General features: G+C 48.1%; 1 protein-coding gene and 1 pseudogene across 5 annotated transcripts in view; both read left to right on the top strand.

The window, feature by feature from the left end:
• Positions 1 to 20,785, top strand: part of KDM2B (lysine demethylase 2B) — a 153,136-nt gene that overhangs the window by 12,681 nt on the left and 119,670 nt on the right. For 2 of the 5 annotated variants that reach the window (XR_007455243.1, XM_049619356.1), the window contains exons 2-5: positions 13,874 to 14,049; positions 16,070 to 16,214; positions 19,176 to 19,254; positions 20,542 to 20,588. Coding sequence is in view for 4 of the 5 variants with exons in the window: in XM_049619356.1 (XP_049475313.1) it covers positions 13,918 to 14,049; positions 16,070 to 16,214; positions 19,176 to 19,254; positions 20,542 to 20,588 (403 nt within the window). In the remaining variant the exon portion in view is untranslated. Of the gene's footprint in view, positions 1 to 13,873; positions 14,050 to 14,451; positions 14,820 to 14,871; positions 15,002 to 16,069; positions 16,215 to 19,175; positions 19,255 to 20,541; positions 20,589 to 20,785 lie in introns of those variants that run through there. The other 3 variants (XM_049619361.1, XM_049619357.1, XM_049619358.1) reach the window with 3 other exon arrangements.
• On the top strand, positions 2,072 to 2,183 carry LOC125914992 (uncharacterized; annotated as a pseudogene).

Here is a 20,785-nt window from a genome sequence, read left to right as displayed (position 1 = left end):
TATATTATTATCATGATCAACTTAAGAAACAAAAATTCACCACTTTTATAGCAGCATTATTCACAATAGCCAAAAAGTAGAAACAACTCAAATGTCAATCAGCAGATGAATGGGAAAACAAAATGTGCTATATACATACTATGGATTATTATGTAGCCTTAAAAAGGAAGGAAATTCTTTTTTTTTTTTTTTAATGTTTATTTATTTATTTAGAGAGAACGAGCAGGGGAGGGGCAGAGAGAGAGAATCCCAAGCAGGCTCCATGCTGTCAGTGCAGAGTCTGACTTGGGGCTCAATCCCACGAACCATGAGATCATGACTTGAGCTGATGTCAAGAGTTGGATGCTTAATGACTGAGCCAGCCAGGTGCCCCCAAAAAGGAGGAAATTCTAACACACGCTACAATATGAATGAACACTGAAGACATTACGCGAAATGAAATAGACCAGATACTAAAGGACAAATATGGTATTATTCCCCTTATAGGAAGTCCCTAGAGTAGACAAATTCATGGAGACAGAAAATAGAATAGTGGATGCCAGGCGCTGCCTGGAGAGGGAATTTTGGGGAGTTAGTTATTCAGTAGGTGTAGAGTTTCTGTTTGGGATTGTTATAGGCTGAAATTCCTAAAACTCATATGTTGAAACCCTGACCCCCAGCGTAATGGTGTTTGGAGGTGGAACCTTTGGGAGATGATTATGTTTACATTTTAGAGGTCAGGAGAGAGGGGCCCTCTTGATGGGATTAGTGCCCTTATAAGAGGAAGAGAGAGAAATCTCTCTCCACACACTCTCCAAGGAAAGGCATGTGAGCACACAGGGAAAAGGCAGCTGGCTACAAACCAAGAAGTGGGCTTTCACCCTTATGATTGGGATTAATGCCCTTATAAAAGAAACCGTAGAGTGCCCCCTTCCGTCATGTGAGGTTACAGTGAGGAGACCATCTGTGAGGAAGATGGCCCCCATTGGACACCAAATCTGCTGGCAACTTGACCTTGAACTTCCCAGCCTCCAGAGCTGTGATAAAGAAATGACTGTTGTTTAAGCCACCCTGTGGATGCATTTTGTTAGAGTAGCCCAAGCTATCCAAGAGTGGGATGAAGGGGGCGCCTGGGTGGCGCAGTCGGTTAAGCGCCCGACTTCAGCCAGGTCACGATCTCGCGGTCCGTGAGTTCGAGCCCCGCGTCAGGCTCTGGGCTGATGGCTCGGAGCCTGGAGCCTGTTTCCGATTCTGTGTCTCCCTCTCTCTCTGCCCCTCCCCCGTTCATGCTCTGTCTCTCTCTGTCCCAAAAATAAATAAAAAACGTTGGGAAAAAAATTAAAAAAAAAAATAAATAAAAAATAAAATAAAAAAAAAGAGTGGGATGAAGGAAAGATTCTAGAGTTGGATGGTAGTGATGGTTGCACAACGTGAATGTGAATATACTTAATGCCACTGAACTGTACCCTTAAAAATTAGTTAAATGAAGGGGTGCCTGGCTGGCTCGGTGGGTGAAGCAGGCAACTCTTGATTTCGGGGTTGTGGGTTTGAGCCCCACGTTGGGTGTAGAGATTACTTAAAAATATAATCTTTTGGGTGCCTTGGTGGCTCAGTCGATTGAGCAGCCGACTGAGGCTCAGGTCATGATTTCATGGTTTGTGAGTTCGAGCCCCATGTGGGGCTTTGCACTGACAGTGTTGAGCTTGCTTCGGGTTCTGTGACTCCCTCTCTCTGCCACCCCCGTGCTCATGTGCACATGCGCGCGCACTCTCTCAAAAATAAATAAGTGTTTTAAAAAAATTATGAGACTGACATGCTGCCCGTTGTGCTAAGAGGGCTGTAAACATTTTAAAAATTAAAAATAAATAAAAATAAAAATATAATCTTTAAAAAAATGACTTAGAGATGCAGAGGTGGCTCAGTTGGTTAAGCATCCGACCCTTGATCTCAGCTCAAGTCTTAATTTCAGGGTCTTGAGTTCAAGCCCTGCATTGAGCTCCAACCTGGGTGTGAAGCCTACTTAAAAAAAAATTTTTTTTTTAATTAAAGATTTAAATGATAAACCCTGTGGGGTATTTGCTGCCATTAAAAAACCCTCCTCACTTCATCAGGGTATATATTAAAATTGGGACAATTCAGAGAAGATTAGCATGGTTCATGCATAAGGATGACACATGTAAATGTGTGAAGTGTTCCATATTGAAAATAACAACAACAGAGAGGTGGCTCAGTCGGTTAAGTGTCTGACTTCGGCTCAGGTGATGATCTCACAGTTCATGGGTTCAAACCCCCATGTTGGGCTCTGTGCTGACAGCTCAGAGCCTGGAGCCCACTTCAGATTCTGTGTCCCCCTCTCTCTCTGCCTCTCCCTGGCTCGTGCTCTGCCTCTCCCTCTCTCTCTCTCTCTCTCTCAAAAATAAATAAACATTAAAAAAAAAATGACAACAACAAAAACACAGTAGCAACAACAAAACCCCCAACATCACCAGCATTTTCTCTGGAATTCTCCATGGCCTCATAACAATTTCCTCCTAACTCCCCAGAAGCAACTAGTAGCCTCAATTTTGGATTTATCTGTTATTATTCCACTGCTTTTTTATACATGTTGTCTACACTGGCTTCTTTTTGAACCTTATGTAAATAAACTTTACCTTGTACCTTCTTCTGCAACTTGCCTTTCAACTCAACATTGTTTGGCTAGTCTTCACGTGCACGTACGCAGCTATACGTCTCTTTCACTGCTGTATACTATTTGGTATTACATCACATACGTCACAGGCCTCCTCAGCTCTTCTCAGCCTGCCTTCTCAGACAATCTCCCTTGGTGACCTGTTCCATCCTGACCCTTACACGGTGACCGATTCTGTGTGGGCTCTGGCCAACTAGATTCCATCTCGGGCTTCTCCTTGTGGCAGACATGTGCAGCACTAAGGGGCGTCCGAGGTGCTTACACATGGGTAATCTCCAAGTGGGGGGGGTTTACGCCCCATGGGGCAAACGTTGGACCAGGAGCCAGCAGATAATTCTCTTCCCTTCTTCCGACCCCCAGAACTGTCCAAGATGCTGTGGTAAATATGGCCACTCCTTGGTACCCTCATACTGACTCACCCTCTTTCCCTGTCTCACTGCCCCTTTTCCTCTCTCTTGCTTCCTCAGGACTGCATTCTCCGATAAAGGAGTACTACACTAACTTTTGGTGCAGACTGCTTTCTGAGGAACCCAAGGAAAACATTCTGCAATTTGTCCATTCTCCTGTTGATGAGCATTTGGGTTGTTTCACTGTTTTTTTGAGACTGCATACAATGCGGCTAGGGCTAACTTCCTTGTTCATGCTTCCCAGTGCACTCGTGGCTGTTTCTCTAGAATGTTCCTAGAGTTGGAATTGCTGGATCATAGGTTGTACACTCTTTCAGCTTTACCACACATTGCCCAATTAATTTCCAAAGTGCCGACTTCTATTTCCAGTTTATTTCACCCCTGTCCCTTGCCATCGGCTCACTACATTGGGATCATCCAGGCTTTCTTTCAGTTCCTTTAGTACATGGACTCCCCCATCATAAGGCCTCTACATCTGCTATTTTTTCTGCTGAGAACACTTCCCCTACCCTCAGCCTAGCCAAGACCTCTTCTTTCCACGGGGCTCAGCTCTATGTTGAGAGAAGCTCCTTGGCTTCCTCCTCAACCCAAGACCAGGTCAACCCCATCCTCTCCATGCCCACAGTCTATATGTCAGAGCCTCCTATACCTCCTTGTCATGATACACTTAGTTGCAATGTTCCATCTGTCTGTGCAATTATTGGAACAAAGTCTGTCAACTCTGCTAAGTTTCACTAGCCTGAAAGTCATAGCCACAATGTTTGTTTGAGCTCATTGCCTTATCTCCAGCAACCAACATTGTGCCTGGCGCACAGTAGGACGTTGGTATTCTTATTATTCTAGTAGCTCTTCAATGTTCTCACTGATATTTGAGTCCAGAATGTAATTTTTCCAGCATGTCTTCATATATCTAGTGTAGGCCAATATCATGACAATGTAAACACAATCTCTTTCCTTGAGGAGCTCACAGATCGAAGTCAATAAACATTAATTGAGCCTGCTAGACCCTGACATATTTGAGTGTTTAGCAATGGTTTAATTGACTTAGACATCACCTCTCATCTGAGTATTACTATAATGAATAATGATGATTACTGTTTATTGAGCACTTACTATATACCAGACACTCTACTAAATGCTTTACATTACCATCTTATCCTATCTTCACAATCTACCAGGGAGGTGCTATTATTACCTCCATTTTACAGATGAGAAAACTGAGCCTTACTTAGGAAAGCAAAGTCACTTGTACCAGATTACACAGCTAGTAAATGATGCACACAGGATTTCTCAGCTTGAGTGCCAACATCCTATCGTGATGCTAAATTTCTCCTGCCTCAATTATTCCGCTTTCAGTTAGATTCCAGAGACTGAGTGCTTAATCACAATGGTAAACTAGCGATCATTATGGGGCACTTACCAAGTGCTAATCACTTTGCATCCATCCATTCATTTATTCAACAAATATTTATTGAGAATCTCATGGGTTCAGTTTTATTTGACAGGTGTGGGGGTACAGAGGTGGACAGAAAAGATTAAAATTGCCGCTTTGTGGAGTTGACATCCTAGTGGGAGGAGAAAAACAACAAATAAATAAAAGATCTGATAGATGGTGATCAGTGCTAGAGAAAATGAAAGCAGAAAAGGGAACGAGGTCGTGTGATGACTGGGGTTTCTGTGGTTTCATTTCATTCTCCCAAACATCTATTATTTTCCCATTGTAGAAATGATAATGAGATTAAGAGGGGTGAAGTCACTTACCCACAGGCACACAACTTACAGGCTAAGAAGTCGGGACCTTTGAAGGACTGAGGATTCTACTCTTTGCTGTGCCTCTATTGAGTGCCTAGGATTGTGGTGTTAACAAAAGGAGCATCAAACTTTCTTCTAAGAGTTTATTATCAGAGGTGGGTAAGTTGACCCAGGTGAGTGGAGGACTCACAAAACTCTGCTGAAGCGTCCTTGCCACGCCCAGGGCAGACATTAAGCATGATCCCCTGTGGGAGATGCCGACGCAGGGGCTGAAGTCAAGGCTCAGGCAGATGAATGGATTCCAGAGATCAGGAGCAGAGGTCTAAGGCCCGCTAGGTCATTCTGGGGCTGCTGTTGACCCAGAGGCACTACCAGCCCCAGCCCTGCCCCCACAGCAGGCTCTGTGCCACTCTCCCTTCCGCCCAGGGTCTCCAGACTCCAGGCCATCAAGCCGGGACACCAAGTGGCTAGTGACCAGTGATAAAACCCCTGCATCGCCCTGGGGAAGCCATGCTCACATGCAAAGAGCGGCTTCCCCTCTCCCCACCCAGCATCAGCAACTCCAGGGGCCTCTCAGACCAGGGGGTTCGCAGGCCTCAGCTGCCTGCGATGACAGCTGGTTCCCTGCCCCCTGTCCCCCCTCCCCTCACCCCTTGGCCCCGCGACTCAATTTCTGCCCAGGAGATCTCATGAGATGGCCAGGCAGTCTGGGATGGAGTGGAGGAGAGCCTGGGCTTTGGAGCTAGAAAGGGGTAGAGCACCACCTCCCCAGGCACACCACCTTGTCTGTTGCACTTTCAGAGAACCTCTTAGAACTTTGCATCTTCAAAGAGGTACAGTTTAAGATTTAGTGAAGCTGAAAATAGAGATTTTATGAACCAAGCCCTAGGGACTGAGGATAAGTAATGAACTAAGACCAAGGTCAGTCTCCTCAGAGTCTTCCATCTATGTATCTGTCTATCTATGTATCTACCTACCTATCTTAACATTTATTATTTTTGAGAGAGAGAGAGAGAGACAAGAGCATGAGCAGGGGAGGGGCAGAGAAAGGAGACACAGAATACAAAGCAGGCTCCAGGCTCTGAGCTGTCAGCACAGAGCCAGCCCCATGCGGGCTTGAACTCACCAACGAACTTTGAGATCATAGATCATGACCTGAGCCAAAGTTGGAAGCTTAACCGACTGAGCCATCCAGGGGCCCCGGGACATTTCCTTTAAAAGAGAGAGCCAGACAATAGACTGTTCACACATGAGTATTTTATTATAATTATGACAAGTATTCTGAATGGAAAGAGCTTTGTGCTAGGGTAAGCTGGGCAAACTTACCTGCTCTCAATTTGCAAGGGGTGGTCTCAGAGAGTCCTCTCTTTGGGTTGGGGTAAGAGGCAACTGTCCATTCCATTTCAGAGCATCCTGGCCTCACCAGGGTGAAAGGCCTGCTCTGTGCCATGAATAGGTGCTATGGGGTGAAGAGCAGGCTTTCCTACAAAGGCTGCTCTGTGTAGGAATCTAGGAGGCACTCAATAAGTAATTGGTGAATTAATGAAGTGCATTTCAAGGCGAGTTAAAAAGCCACTGACTCCATTTGCAAAGGATGTTGTAATATGGCTAACCAGGACAAGAGAAAAATCTCAGTACTGTTACTCCTAGATTTCTGGAAGGGTGAGAAATTTGGGGACTAAGGGAGGCACAGTAGGGGTGCTGGACTTCCATTAGACGGGTACTTTTTTTTTCTTTTTTTTTAAGTAGGCTCCACACCCAACATAGGGCTTGAACTCACCACCCCAAGACCAAGAGTTGCATGCTCTACTGACTGAGCCAGCCCAGGTACGCTTAGATATGTACTTTCAGAGTAGGTGTTGGCACTGTGCTAGGCAGGAGATACGTCCATGCATGAGGCAGACAGGGGCCCTACAGCCCCAGGGTTCCCAGTGTGCTGACAGCATAGGCAACACTAAGAAAATGTGATAAGTATTATGCAGGGGACAGGAAAGAGAAGATATCAAAGCTGGTTCCGAGAGGATAAGTAAGAGCTATGGAGAGGACGGCTGGCAGGAGAGACAACTCCTGGTGCACAGATCAGCAAATGCAAAGGTCTGGAGGAGAGAAAGCAGCTCTATTCAAAGAACCCAAAACAGTTGAGTGCGATCAGACTTCGAAGGCTTGTTGGGGAGAGAAGGTTGACTTCATTTTAATGAAGACACACACCATGACCACCTTGTTACAGAACACTGGTTCATTCAATCCTCCTGTAGCTCTTATACGTTTGATATTATGACCCCCATTTTACAGATGGGATAACTGAGGCTCAGTTTGGGCACCTTGTGTGAGGTCATATAGTTCACTGGATTTCGGAATTTAGAATGTTCCTTTATGTAAATGCTTTTGTTCTAGCGGTTCCTTTTTACCCGAGGTAATGCGTGTAAAAGGTTTTTTCTGTAACAGACCCATGTCCACATGAGGCTTTTTAGTCCTCTTGCAGGGCTTCTGGCTCCATCCAGTTCAGCCTGCAGCATTCAGGGAGCCCAGGAAGGGGCAGTAATGAAAGCCAAAAGGCCCAATGGCCTCTCTTAAAATTCCCCTGTGTCTATTCTGGTTCCCTCTCTGGGGGCACCTCCAGATATTATCTTCTGCTAAATAGAGAGTTTGATTCTCAGAAGTTCCAAGACGTGGGAGGTTTTAAAAAAAAAATTGGCAAAGTCAACAACTACAAAAACCCCTGCAGCAGCCTGAGCACAAAGAGTTTGAATTTTGAACAAAGGGCAGGGTGAGACCCGAAAGTAAATGCTGACACATCCTCTCTCCAGCTGTGAACTGGGGGGTCTGAGGGCTGCTGCAAAGGTCATCGGTCTCTACATCTTTGGGGCAGGAAATGCAATTCAATCCTCTCAGTGACTGATTGCTCTGCAAGATTAATGGAATTGGCTCCAACACTGGTCGCTGTTCTGACAGCACAAAAAGTGAATCAGACTTCTCCCTTCCCCTCTCGTCCCACTAAGCAAGGTCAGCTGATTCCCAATTTTAAAAGTTCAAAACTTTTCTCCAGGAAATTTGTCCCAGGGTGTTCCTTTGTGGGGCGAAACTCTACCTGCTGGGCTGAGATCCAAAACGGACACTTGAAGTTCCGGGGAATCTTTCTAGGCTTTTCACCCGTCCCTACTTCATCTTTCAAAATAAAATTGATGTTAAGGGCGAGATCATCCCTGAAAGGGTTAACTGCCAGCCGGGCTGTCAGGCCCTCAGGGATTGGCAACCAACGACAATTTAGCATGATGAAGTAATGCTTGGAGTTTGATTTCCATTGGTTAATACACTTGTCCATCAATCCAAAGATGCAAGTTTTGAAAGTATCTTTGAACTTTTAGGACTCGCCTCCTGGAGTTAACCCCTTAATTAACTCACCTGTTATTTCCAAGTTTCCTTCAGATCCTCGCTCAGGGAGATGTAGAACTCTCGCAAAGTCTTCCCCAAATGCCCAAAGCCAGATGCTCAGGCTGTATGTAAGCTGCCCTGATACTTCAATCTACACGGGACTGGTGGGGGGGAAAAAAAAGAAAAAAGAGAAAAGGTCTTTGGGAACTCCACTCACTTGAACAGAAAAAGTACAGTATGCTGTTCCCCAAAGTATTTTTTAAATTGCAAAAGCAATACAAAATATGACAAAAATCCAGGATTTGGCAAAGTAGGAGGTGGATACGCAAGTCCTTGTTATATTTGGTATATTTATCTTCTATGCCTTTTTGTTTAAAATGTTTGATAAATTTACAAGGGCAAATAATATATGAGATAGTCCCTATATCACTCCCTCAAAGTTTTCTCCCCGCTTGGAAGTGATCAAACGTAATGGCTTGTTGCTCCATTCAAGCTCTTTCTTCTTCTTTTTTAACTTAAATGGGATCATAGCATATATGATATCCTGACTTTTTTATTTCTTAACCAATCTTGAACTGTTTCTGAATCACAACATTCAGATTTACTTCATCCTTAGCTAATATTTTAGAATGATGCAGTTCTCCAGACAATATATGGAAAGATCTCCAGATCATATTAAATGCAAAAGGAAAGAGGACAATGGGTAATATTTACGTGACATAATAATAATAATAATAATAATAACAATAGAAAAAGTATATAGAAGTGTGTAAATGCATAAACTATTTCTGCTAGGATACCCAAGAGACATGCTAACAAGTTTTCTGGGGATGGGAGTATGGACAGGAGAAACTGGGTAGATGGGTGGGGATGGGGGAGAAAGACTTAAAGCCATTTAAAAAAATTATTTTATTTTTAAGTAATCTCTACACCCAACATGGTGCTCGAATTCATAACCCTGAGATCAAGAGTCACATGCTCCACCCCCCAGAGCCAGCCAGGTACCCTTAGACTTGAAGCAATTTTAAAACAGTTGTTATTAAAAATTTTTTTTGGGGGCGCCTGGGTGGCGCAGTCGGTTAAGCGTCCGACTTCAGCCAGGTCACGATCTCGCGGTCCGTGAGTTCGAGCCCCGCGTCAGGCTCTGGGCTGATGGCTCGGAGCCTGGAGCCTGTTTCCGATTCTGTGTCTCCCTCTCTCTCTGCCCCTCCCCCGTTCATGCTCTGTCTCTTTCTGTCCCAAAAATAAATAAATAAATAAATAAATAAATAAATAAATAAAAAAAAAGAAAAAAATTTTTTTTGAATGTTTATTTTTGAGAGAAAGAGAAAGAAACAGAGCGTGAGTGGGTGAGGGGTGGAGACAGGGGGAGACACAGAATCTGAAGCAGGCTCCAGGCTCTGAGCTGTCAGCACAGAGCCCAACGTGGGGCTCGAACCCACGATCTGCAAGATCCTGACCTGAGCTGAAGTCAGATGCTTAACTGAATGAGCCACCCAGGTGCCCCCAAACAATTTTTAGATTGTGGAATATTTCATAAGTACAATCACATTTGTAAAATTTTAAAGAATACACTCAGGTGTTCACCATCCATATTAAGAAAAAGGAAATCACCAGCACTTCTCCCTGTTCAGAGTTGAGTCTCTTCCTGCATTTTGTGTTAATCACTCATTTGCTTTTATTTATGCCTTACTGCTTATGTATATATGCCTAAACAATATTTATTTGGCTTAGATTTGCCAGATTTTGAACTTTATTGTCTTAAAAGATGAACAAAATGAAACTCCTGGGGCACCTGGGGGGCTCAGTCCAACTCTTGATTTCGGCTCGGGTCATGATCTCATGGTTTGTGGGACTGAGCCCCATGTCGGGCTCTGCCCTGACAGTGTGGAACCTGCTTGGGATTTTCTCTCTCCTTTCCCCTCAAAATAAATAAATAAACTAAAAAAAAAAAAAAAAGAAAGTCCTGCCTGAGTAGGTATTATGGATACTACAACACAGAAAGTGAAATTGAATCTGTAAGATCTCAAATCAGGCAACTCTAATGCATACATGTGGTAAAAATGAAACGCTGTACCAAAGAATACATTTTCTGCTCTTTTCCAGGTTCTTCCCCCATTTTTGGATTATATTTATTTCCAAAGAAAATCCTGTATATACAAAAGAATAAATGTAGATACAGATTTGTTCCCTTTGGTTGACCTCGTGGTCAGCACAATTTGGTCAGCACAATTTTTGGTATTCCATATCTCATTGTTTCATGTTTAGGATGTCATGAAATCCTCCCACATCAGTATATGTAGAACTACTTTGTTCTTCTTAATGTTTTGATAACATTTCATTGCACAGAAAAATGGTCCAAGGATTATTTAATCTGCTCCCTTAGATCATATTCAGTCTTTTTCTTTTAAAAAAATTTTAATGTTTATTTTTGAGAGAGAGAGAACGCAAGAGCGAGAGCACAGTGGGGGAGGGACAGAGAGAGACACACACACAGAATCCCAAGCAGGCTCCAGGCTCTGAGCTGCCAGCACAGAGCCCAACGTGGGGCTCGAACTCAGGAGCTGTGAGATCATGACCTAAGCTGAAGTCGGAAGCTTAACCAACTGAGCCACCCAGGCGCTCCATATTCAGTCCTTTTCTGTTGCAAACAGGGTTACAATGGATTGCATCTTTGTGTTCCTGTCTATCAGCATGATACATATCAGGAAGTGGTTACCCATTTCTAAGGCTTCCTGCCCCATCACCAATTATCTGTCCTTGAGAAGTTTATTTGTCAGATCTGGGCAGGTGGGACAATCTTCTACCCAACTGGCATCCCCAGGCAGGCACGCAGAGTGACTGGTTGAAGGGCTAACACTCCAAACATTCACATTGTACCAGATGGCCCCTTTTAGGAAACCTTTGCAGACATCCCTTGTCCTCTTCCCCCACCTCATCATTCCAATAGTTCATTTTCTCAGGGTCCCTTCGTTCATTCCACAAATATTTCCAGAAGGTTGATTATGGAGACCCAGTGCCAAATCAGAGTGTGAGGCAGCTTGGTAGGTGAGTTAAGACAAATTCTGGAAAACACTAAGATTGCACAGTCCAATAATGGTAGACACAGCTACATACATACAGCTATTTATATTTTAATTAAAATTATAAAATAATTTAACATTCACTTCCTCAATCTCACTACCTACATTTCAAGTGCTCAGTAGCCACATGTGGCTAGAGGCTGCTGTATTGGACAGCGCAGACATAGAATATTTCCATGATCATGTCCTAGGGGACAGTCCTGCAGAGAGGTATAGTAAATGGTAAAGGCTGTGAGCTCCGGATTCCTATAAGCCCTGGATGCAAATCTTGTCTCTGTTATTTTACAGCTGTAAAATTTGGGCAAGTAACCATAAAGGTGGCAAATTCTAGACTCTCCCTCATTAGGGTTTAGATGAGGATTCAAAGAAATAGCAACTGTGAGTACCTTTGCTTAAAGACATAGTAAGCATTCAAAAATCAGGAGTTCTTATAAAATCATGTATGAGTGTGAAAACAGCTTCAGTTTCTAACAGTTTGAAAATCTAAATTCTGGGGATTCCTAACTCCCTTTGGAGCTGTCTGTCCACTCCCTGTGCAGCCTGGAGTATGTCTACAATCAGAGCTGGTTCTTCTGTATCCCCTCTGTCTTGAAGCACAGAGCTGCTCAATCAACCTTTGATGAATGAAGAAATGAATGAATGAGGCCAACACAGCCAGGATTTGACTGGGCCCTTTGTAAGAATGAGAAGGAGGGTCCGGGAAGTCATTATTACTAAGTTTCAAATACAACTGGCCTGCTCTTTTTTTCCTGCAAGAAAATGTACTTCTCTTGGAGAAGCACCTTAATCTTCCCTTCCCTCTCTCACCTACCTCCGGCTCCTCTGGGACAATTAGCCAACACCAGGAGCTCAAGGGTCTTGGCCCTTCCCCCTTTGGCCCAAAATAACCTCCTCCCCCACTTTGAGCAAATGCCTGGAATTCTTTCAAGGGGAGGACAAAGCCTTTCATCTGCCAATTACTGATAAAGGGAAAATGCAAATATCGCTGGGGAAGGTGATCCATCAAGGACCCAACATTTATTGAGTGACCACTTAGGACCAGGCGGTAGGGTAGGCTTTCTGGGGGAGTCCAAGGGGAACAAACCCAGGCTGGCCCATTCTTCTTTCTGGTCTGTAGTTTCCTTATGGTTTGTAAAGGGAAGGGATTAAATTAGGTGACTACTCAACCCCTTTCCATTCTGACAGGCGAGGACCTCCCCTTTGGGGTGATATATGGACTTAACTGTTTTTGCAGTGAGGTGCCTGCCATCGGATCTTTTCCTGACACCAGCCTTTGGGGACACCATGAGGCCACATGGGGAGAGAGAGAAGGGTCTATGGGAGGAAAGGAGAATCAGGATCAAGCATTCTATTTCACTTTTACCTTATTGCACTTAACTTCCTTTTCTTGACCCTCCAGCCCAGACACCCTCCTTTGAACATGTTCATTTCATTATGTGGGAGCAAGGAAGGTGGTCAATATCCAAAAAACCATGAGATGGCGGAACCAGGCTCTGGTTTGAGCCCCACCAACTACATTTACAAGCTTGTGAGCTTGGGTGAGTGGTTTTGCCTTTCTGAGACTCGGTTTTTCTTTGTAATGTGAGGGATAACCAGACTATTACCCTTCAAGGGGTCTTGTGTGAAAGAGAAGCAGATAAATTGGTTCCTGGTTCTTGACAGGGGCTGAAGGCTAACCCCTTCTCACTCACACTGAGCTAACCTGGGCGATTTCAGTCTGGAAACAAATTTTGATATTTGCCATCTAGTGGACTGGGATTAAAACAAACTTCAAAGAGCAGTTTTTGGGGGTGGGTAGAAAAGAATATAGAAAGCTAGGACAGGAAACTTTAAGGTGAGTGAGGGGGAAGCTATCTCTTAGGGTGACCAATCCAGGGCTGATAGTTCACATCCGATCTCTGATGGGGAAGCCACTTCCTCTCCACACCTCTCTGTCTGAATGGAGTGTTGACTGGGGACCATATGGGGGCAGAGGAAATCATCCAGATTGATAATTTCTCTGAGCCTCAGTTTTTCAAAACTACTTGCTCCAACTATCCTACAGGGGCTAATGGCAGAAATAAAAAACATGGGAAGTTTTGTTTTTTTTTTTGTCAAAGCCTGCTATGAGCACCTGTAATGTTCCTTTATTGTAGCTCTGGTGCCATGTGGTTATCTCCTCCTGATCGTTACCCCAAAGATCAGGCCTAGTTGGGCTAGAGGAATGTTTAGGGCCAGCTTTTCTCATCATCAAAGTCTAACTGACTATTACTGTTCATAATGGAATTACAGGACAGCACATTTAGGATTACAGTTTTGGGGGTGGCCATGGCCAACCAGGTATATTGACAGAAAGCAGGAGAGTGTCAGTACCTCTGCCAAGAATCCCTACAGGATTAATCGAGGGGCTCCCCAAGTTCCCCATGCCCCATCCCAGAGCTTTCCCCCGACTTTTCTCTTATAATCGGCCAATGAGGGCTTACCCTTCGCCTGCTTGCCAGCTGCGTTAGGAGGCGCCAGATCCGATTCTCTCGGTATTTCACTCCTGAGCATCTATTTCCTTCTCTTGGCGAGCGCAGGGACCTTTAAAAACTGTCCAACTTGTGTTCCAGGGCTCGTCGCCTAGTAAAGGACTCCACAGACGCGGGCAGGATGAATGAATGAAATGCAACGTCTTCCGGTCAACTCGGGTCTGAAAAGGCTCTGGTCTGGCTGTTATTTCCTGTACCTGCGTGTGTGGGTCCGTATCTTTGAGTCCGGGAGTTTAAAAGTTATGCAGTCCGTACAGGTATGGAGCTGCGCTAATTTCTTCCTGAGCCCCCAAATGCCTCCTCCACATGGCAGGTCCGCATATGGGGGTCTGGAGAGGCTCGTCACCCCCGGCACCACCCCCCCCAAAAAGAAAACAAGACATGCAGCAGAAAAAACAATTATATATACAAAGCTCTTTGAATTTGGGCCGGCCACGTAGGTAATGGGGTGGGGTGGATGAAGGAAGAGGAAGAGGGGTGGCCCGTGGGGGCCGTGGGCAATGGGGGCAGGAATTGAGGTGGGGGGTCGTTTGGGGGGGTGCCAGGCCTCGGGGGCTTTCTAGCCAGCAAGCTCGGCTTGCATTTCCGCGCCTCCCGCTGAGGCCAGCCGTGCAAATCTGCACCTCCCTCCCCACCCCCTCCTCCTTCCCTCCCTCCCTGCCCCGCCATCTCCGGGATGCGCCCGCCGCCTGCAACTCAGCCCTCCAAAAGTCAGCTCTGCACACAACTCCCGGGCGGCGGCGGCGCCTGCGTGCAAGGCGCACTCGTGACCCAACAACAAAACAGCGATGCCAGGGCGCTAACGGCGCCCGGTGCCTCCCGGGCGCCCTCCCCGCCCCTCACCTCCTCGGGCAGCCGCTCCCGCCCCCCCCATCCCGGGCCGACTGCCCCCTCCACTAGCCCGGCCGCGGGCTCAGAGCGCGATCGGCAACAATGTTTACGTTCCGGGGATTATGACGTCGACGCCTCCCCCCCCACAACTGCTGAAAATGGTTTCCTAGGACTTTGCAAACGGATCTGCTTAAGTGTTGGTGCAAAACTTTGTAGATCTCGGCTCTGGCTTGCTTTATTTATTTATTTTTTGGTTTGTTTTCTTTGGTCTTCCCTCCTTCCCCCCTCCGCCAAAATGCAGGGGGCAGGAGTGTTGACAATTAATTGGTGAACTCTCCTAAAAAAATGGAGGCAGAGAAAGACTCTGGAAGAAGATTGGTGTGTAGCTTTTTTTTTTTTTTTCCAAATCTGTATCTGGTAATGATAGATCTATTTTTTTTTGTTGTTGTTGTTTCTTGCTGCCTTTTCTTTCCTTTTCTGTATTTTGCAAGAGGACCGGAAAAAAATATAATAAATTGCATGCAAAAGGAAGCAAGCAGCTTACTCCTCCAGTCCCTTGTGAGGCTCAGAGTCTCAGACACTTAAGTGGGGAGGTGGTAGAGGGGAAAGGCGTGGAGAGGGACTGAGCGGGCTCGGGGTTCGCCCGGAATCTGGGGGGCTGCAGGGCCCGGCGCTGGGCGGTCGAGGGAGGAGGCAGGGGATGCGGGGAGTGGTGGGGGAGGCTCCTTAGGAAGTGAGTGTGCGCGCGCGCTTGTGGGGAGATGAGGCAGCTGCTGGTGCGTTTTGGGGTCTACGATGGGAGCTTTGTGGCGGGCCGTCTGCCTCTCCCCCTCCCAAGCCCCGACCTCCCCCTCCACCTCTTCTTCTAGCATTGGCGGGCGGTCGGCGGGGGTGGCTGGGGTCTCAGCCCTTCCATTTCAGCTTTCCAGCTTCCCGAGTAGCTCGGGGGCGGCTCCAGTCTTAGAAATGCCGCCGGCCCCCGGTTCCGGCTTCCCGGCTCTGTCGCCGCGGCCGCCCGGGCTGCTGTTAGCGCCGAGCGGGGCGCTGCGGCGGCTCCTCCCGGGGCCTACAAATGCCCCGCCAGCCCGTGCGCGGAGCCCCCTTCGCGGGTTACATAACCAGGCTCCCGGCCGAGTGGGCAAAACTCAACACCTATCGGGGGTGGGGGGGGGGCCAAGGGAGAGCCCCCCAGATGTCCTTTCCATGGCCTCCAAAGATGCAGGAGGGGAGTGCCCTGTACAGGGCACAGCCGGTCCCCGGGGGTGCGGGCCCCTCTCGTTATCCCGGTTTTCAGCATCTTTGGCATTTGCGCAAAGTTGCTCGGGTCGCAGTGGTGGGGTGCGGGGGGCGCGCGACTCCTGCACCTGCTTGAGCTGGGCCTAGGGTAAAAGACGACCCCCAGTCCCCCCAATAATGCCTCGGGCTCTCTGGTTTGGGTCCCTGCAGCGCCCGATTGACCGCCAGAGATACGACGAGAACGAGGACTTGTCGGACGTGGAGGAGATCGTCAGCGTCCGCGGCTTCAGCCTGGAGGAGAAGCTGCGCAGTCAGCTGTACCAGGGGGACTTCGTGCACGCCATGGAGGGCAAAGGTGAGGCGCCCCCTCCTCGGGCCGCGCTCCGCGCCGCGGGCCGAGCGCACGTGGGGAGGGAGCTGCCGGTGGCTGGGTTCGTATTTCGCGCCCGCGTCCCCCATTCCAGGGGATCCGGTGACGAAACGAGGCCGAGCACTGGGGGGGTGGGGTGGGGTGGCGAAGGAGGAGGGCAGGCGGGAACGGGAGCCGGGCGTGGGCCTAGACCCGGCCCGCGCCCACAGTGGGCCCCAGGGTGGGCAGAGCCAGGGGACTGGTGGTCAGAGGGACCTGGGGACTGACGGGTGGGCCGAAGGAGGGCGGGTGCGCGGCATTCTACCCCTCCCAGAGCCAGCTCAGCTCCTTGTAGCTGCGTGAGGTGCGGCTGCCTGTCTGGGAGAGGGGCTGGGGTGTCCCAGGGACATTGTGATGAGAGTCCCCCTAGGCCCGAAGCCTCCCAAACCCCGTCCTATTTCGGGCCGTGCCGGTTAGGAGCTGGTGCTGGGGATGCTCTGGTTGCTGAATGATGCCTCCTCAGCCCCTGGGATCTGCAGAACCCCATAACCTTCTGGTCTCTGCCAGATTTGAGCAGAGGCTGGGTCAGTTCAGAGCTGTTGTCTGGAGCCCCCAGTTATGCTTGAGGCCTCTGGCCCTTCAGCCTTGACAGTTTGAAGTGGGGACTGGGGGTAAGAGAGTTCTACCCCCTCAGGCTTCAGGCTGAGATCCCTGACCACCGGAGTTTGAAGTGAAAACTTGGGGTAGCCCTCTGGGGAACCAAGTCTCTTCTCAGACTAAGACTTCGAGAGTTCTGTCCCTTGTAGGCCCTGCCAGTCTAGAGGAGAAGTTGGGGAAGCCTCTGGGGTTTTGGGGTGCCACCCCTAGATCTTCACGGCCTGAGTTTCTCCCTGGCTCTAGTATTAGAAAGGTGTCTGTGGTGTCCCGCCAAGGTTGGGGTGATGCTTTAGCTTGGTCTGAGACTTCCAGAGGCCCTGTGTGGCCTCTGGCTCTGCCTGTGGGGTTGGGGCTTTGGAGATACCCCTGCCTACCTAGGTATTTCCCTATGCTCTCTGGGGTTTCTAAGTTTGGTTTTTTCCTCTCAGATACTCAAGTTTCTTTTATAATACACCATTTCCATTTTGTTGCCCCCCCCCCCCCCCCATCCACCTTGGAAAACCCTTCCATCCCTCAGTGAGCTGATAACAGGGGAAAGGCCTCCCCCTCCAGGTTCTGGTTGAGTGGCTGGGGCTGTAGGTTAGCCCTCAGATGAGACAGTCCTGGCTTTGCATTTTTGAAGTTTCTCCTTTGTGCCCACTGCTTCCTGGGGTTCAGTGGTAGGGGGTAGTTGTTGGGGGAGGGAAGAAGAACTTTCTTCCAGCCTGCCAAGTCTTAAGAGCATTGCATATGCAGGCAGACAGTCTGGGGTGGGGGGGCAGGGGGGTGGAGAACTAGTCTCAACTACATTTAAATTTCCTTAGCACAAATGGGATTTTAATTCCTCTCGTTTCCTTCTCATTTTGAGTTTGGTGAATCCTATGAGAAAACGACATGCAAACTCTTCCTAGTTATTTGTGAGGAATTCTCAGCCCCAAATCTGAGTGTTTTCTCAAGCTCTTTTGAGGAAGTTGAAGCTGGGGGGGGGGGGGTGTTGGAGCTGGGTTTTGGGTGTGGGCGTGTAGGGGGTGGATTCCAGCTAGGGAGAGTCCTTAAATCTGCTGTCCAGGCTCTTTTCAAAGGAGAGGGTCCTTGCGTTTTGGTAGTTAATTCGGATCTGGCCCCAAAATTCGAGGGAGGAGCTGAGAAACAGAAGGAGCCCTTAGCCTGGATTCAAAGTAGAAGCTTCTTAAACTTCTCTGCCTTTAAATCCTTAGGAATCCCCATTCACTGTGAGCCCCTGGGGATCTGAGCTGCTAAGGTCAGGGCTTTCCCCAGCTCTGGTTTTGTTCTCTCCCTCTGCTCTGAGCAGGGTTGCCTTGGCCTCCTCCCCCACCAAGCTGCCCTGGTGAACCGTTTGCCTGGGGCAGGGGCTTCAGTGGCCTGTGATCTCTCTTCTGACTGGCCAGGGAGGGCTTGTGCCCTTGTGGAGTGCCTTGGTTCACCTGAGGCTTTGGGGATGTGATGGTTTATCTCCGCTTCCCTCAACTCCCTATTTAGGGATAGGGAAGGTTGGGTCAGATCCCCTGGTTTTGGAACTCGAAGAACATAGAAACTAAGGCCTCCTTCATTCTCCAGGGCTTTCGTTAAGGGTTTTGGGGTCTACGCTAGACAAACCCGGGACAGAAAACTACCTTGTGAATTTTCTTTGGGCCTCAGTGTGCCCTCTTCACACAGCCTTCACCTGGGGAGCATTCTGCTCTGTTACCCAGTTGAAGCAAGTATTGTGATAGCTGCAGCAGAATTTCACTATTAAGACAACAAAGCTGTGCCCAGTTCTCTAGTTATTTTGGCACCAAATACACAGTTTCCAGGGAAACCAGCTCCCCCCCCCCCCTCCCCTTCACTATGCAAGATATTACAATAAGATCTTCCCTGATGCTCAGCTACAATGAGAACTCTCCTCCCAGCCTCCTCTCTGGGGCTTCAGATCCTCCCAGGTGGTATTCTTCAATTTTGCACTGCCTTTACTTTCTGAGCTCAGCTTGGGGTGCGTTTCTCTGTCCCTCTTTCTCAGCGATCTGGGGCCTTTTTCTGTGCGGGGCCCTTTCATGAGTCTCCCTCCCCACCCTCCCTGGCCTTGGGCTGCTCATTGACAAGTTCTGACCCGTGGGGCATGCAGGGAATGACTGAGTAGGCAGAGGAGCTGATAGTTGGCCTGGCTTCTCCTGGGCTGTGCCTGCTCCATTTCCTTGTCGTTTTACGGGGAGCTTTGCCCTAGAGCTGGTGCCTGCATCGAATATAACCATGTCTTTCCTCTGACCAATTGATCGTGGTTCATTTGCTCCCTCATGACTTAACCAACCTGTTTTAATTCCAATATCCAAACAGATTTCAACTATGAGTACGTGCAGAGAGAAGCTCTCAGGGTTCCCCTGATATTTCGAGAAAAGGATGGACTGGGGATTAAGTAAGTTGCTGAAACTAATTGCTTCTTCCCATGTCTCACTCCCTTACAGTTTATAGTTTGGGATGGATTTCCTGAGCCCTTCTCCCCACCTCTCATCACAGAGAAGGATCTTTCTTCACTACCTGGGGATAGAATCTCTTTGTTCAAGGCCTGACAAAGGGGAAAAACTCTCCAAAGACTGATCTTTTTCAGGGAATTTGGGCAGAGACGACAGAGGGTACTTGAACAGTGTTCACTTCTTTCCCTGACCCATCACAGTTAACGTCCAGTGACTTTCTAAAGAGAACATAGTACTCCCCAAATTAGGAAACTGAGGCAGGGCCTGAGCTGTGAAGGGATTGGCCAGTCTCTAACTCCAGAGGCAGGGTACCTAGATACATATTTTTCTACTCTGGACTCCCACTATGTGGGAAATTGGTCCTTTTCTGTGGAGGGCATGTTTCCTAGGTTGCCAGGCTCCTTGCCTCCTCTTTCTCTGCCCCAGCACCTGCCTCCCCAACAGTGTGTTGTTTGGTTTCCCTTCTCTTTGAGATCTGTCAGAGCTCCAGGTGGGGTGGGGGAGATATCTGACATCAGGGAGGAAGGCTGGAAGAACAGGTTTCCGCCCCTTGGGCTGGGGTGGAGAGGAGGCTGTGGGTGGCATCCCAGCTTGCCTCCCTCTCCAGCATCTACTGCCAGGCTCGCTCAAGAGTCTCATTCCCAGGGTAGAAATCAAACCTCTGGCGTCACTGTGAATTAATAGTGAATGTCAACACAGTCATTATGGCCTATGTTACCAAATGCCCGGAATTGGAATGATGTGTGTCTTTTTTTTTCCCCCTTTGAACTTAAAGAGATCCCTCCAACCCTCCATAGAGCTCCTTTTTATGGAGATTGTTTGCTAGGGGAAGAGACAAAGAGAGGGCTGCTGACCCTAAAAGAAAGCAGGTGTTTGAATGCCTAGCTCTAGGACTTACCTTTGACACCACAATTCAGTCTTCCCCTGAAAAGTGGGGTGGACAGTGGATGTCTCATCCACTTTTCTGTGGCAGTGCTGAATTCCTACTGGGGAGAGTGAGGGGGTTTGGTTTGCCTACTGGAGTGAGGAAAGGGCTCGATGGTTGGAGAGTGACCCTCTCTGGGGGCACTCACTGGTCTATCCCCCTCCCTCTGGATTATCTCATTCTGGGTTCCCCAACTGAGAGCCAGGGAACCCTCTTGGAAGAATGGTTTCCCCCTGCCCCAGAGTTGGGTCTAACTCTGTTGTTTCTGGCTTCTCAGCAAATATCTGTGCTTCTCTTTTTCCAGGATGCCTGACCCTGATTTCACAGTCCGAGATGTCAAACTCCTAGTGGGTAAGTTGCTCACTGTGTGTGCAGCTCAGAGATGCCAAAGTTGGGGGGGGGGGGGACAAGAGGCAGAGGTCTTCGCCACCCTCCTGTTTAGATTTTTAACTGCCTCTGAAAAGAAAGTCCCCGTGGGAGGAGGCAGGAGCAGGTGTGAGCTGCAACCGTCTCATTCCGGAGAACAGGTCAGATTGCAAAGTCGTAAG

Source organism: Panthera uncia (assembly GCF_023721935.1).
Source record: "Panthera uncia isolate 11264 chromosome D3 unlocalized genomic scaffold, Puncia_PCG_1.0 HiC_scaffold_8, whole genome shotgun sequence".
In the NCBI taxonomy this organism is placed as follows: Eukaryota; Metazoa; Chordata; class Mammalia; order Carnivora; family Felidae; genus Panthera; species Panthera uncia.
The sequence above is the reverse complement of the archived record's forward strand: the minus strand, read 5'-3'. Positions and strand labels throughout refer to the sequence as shown.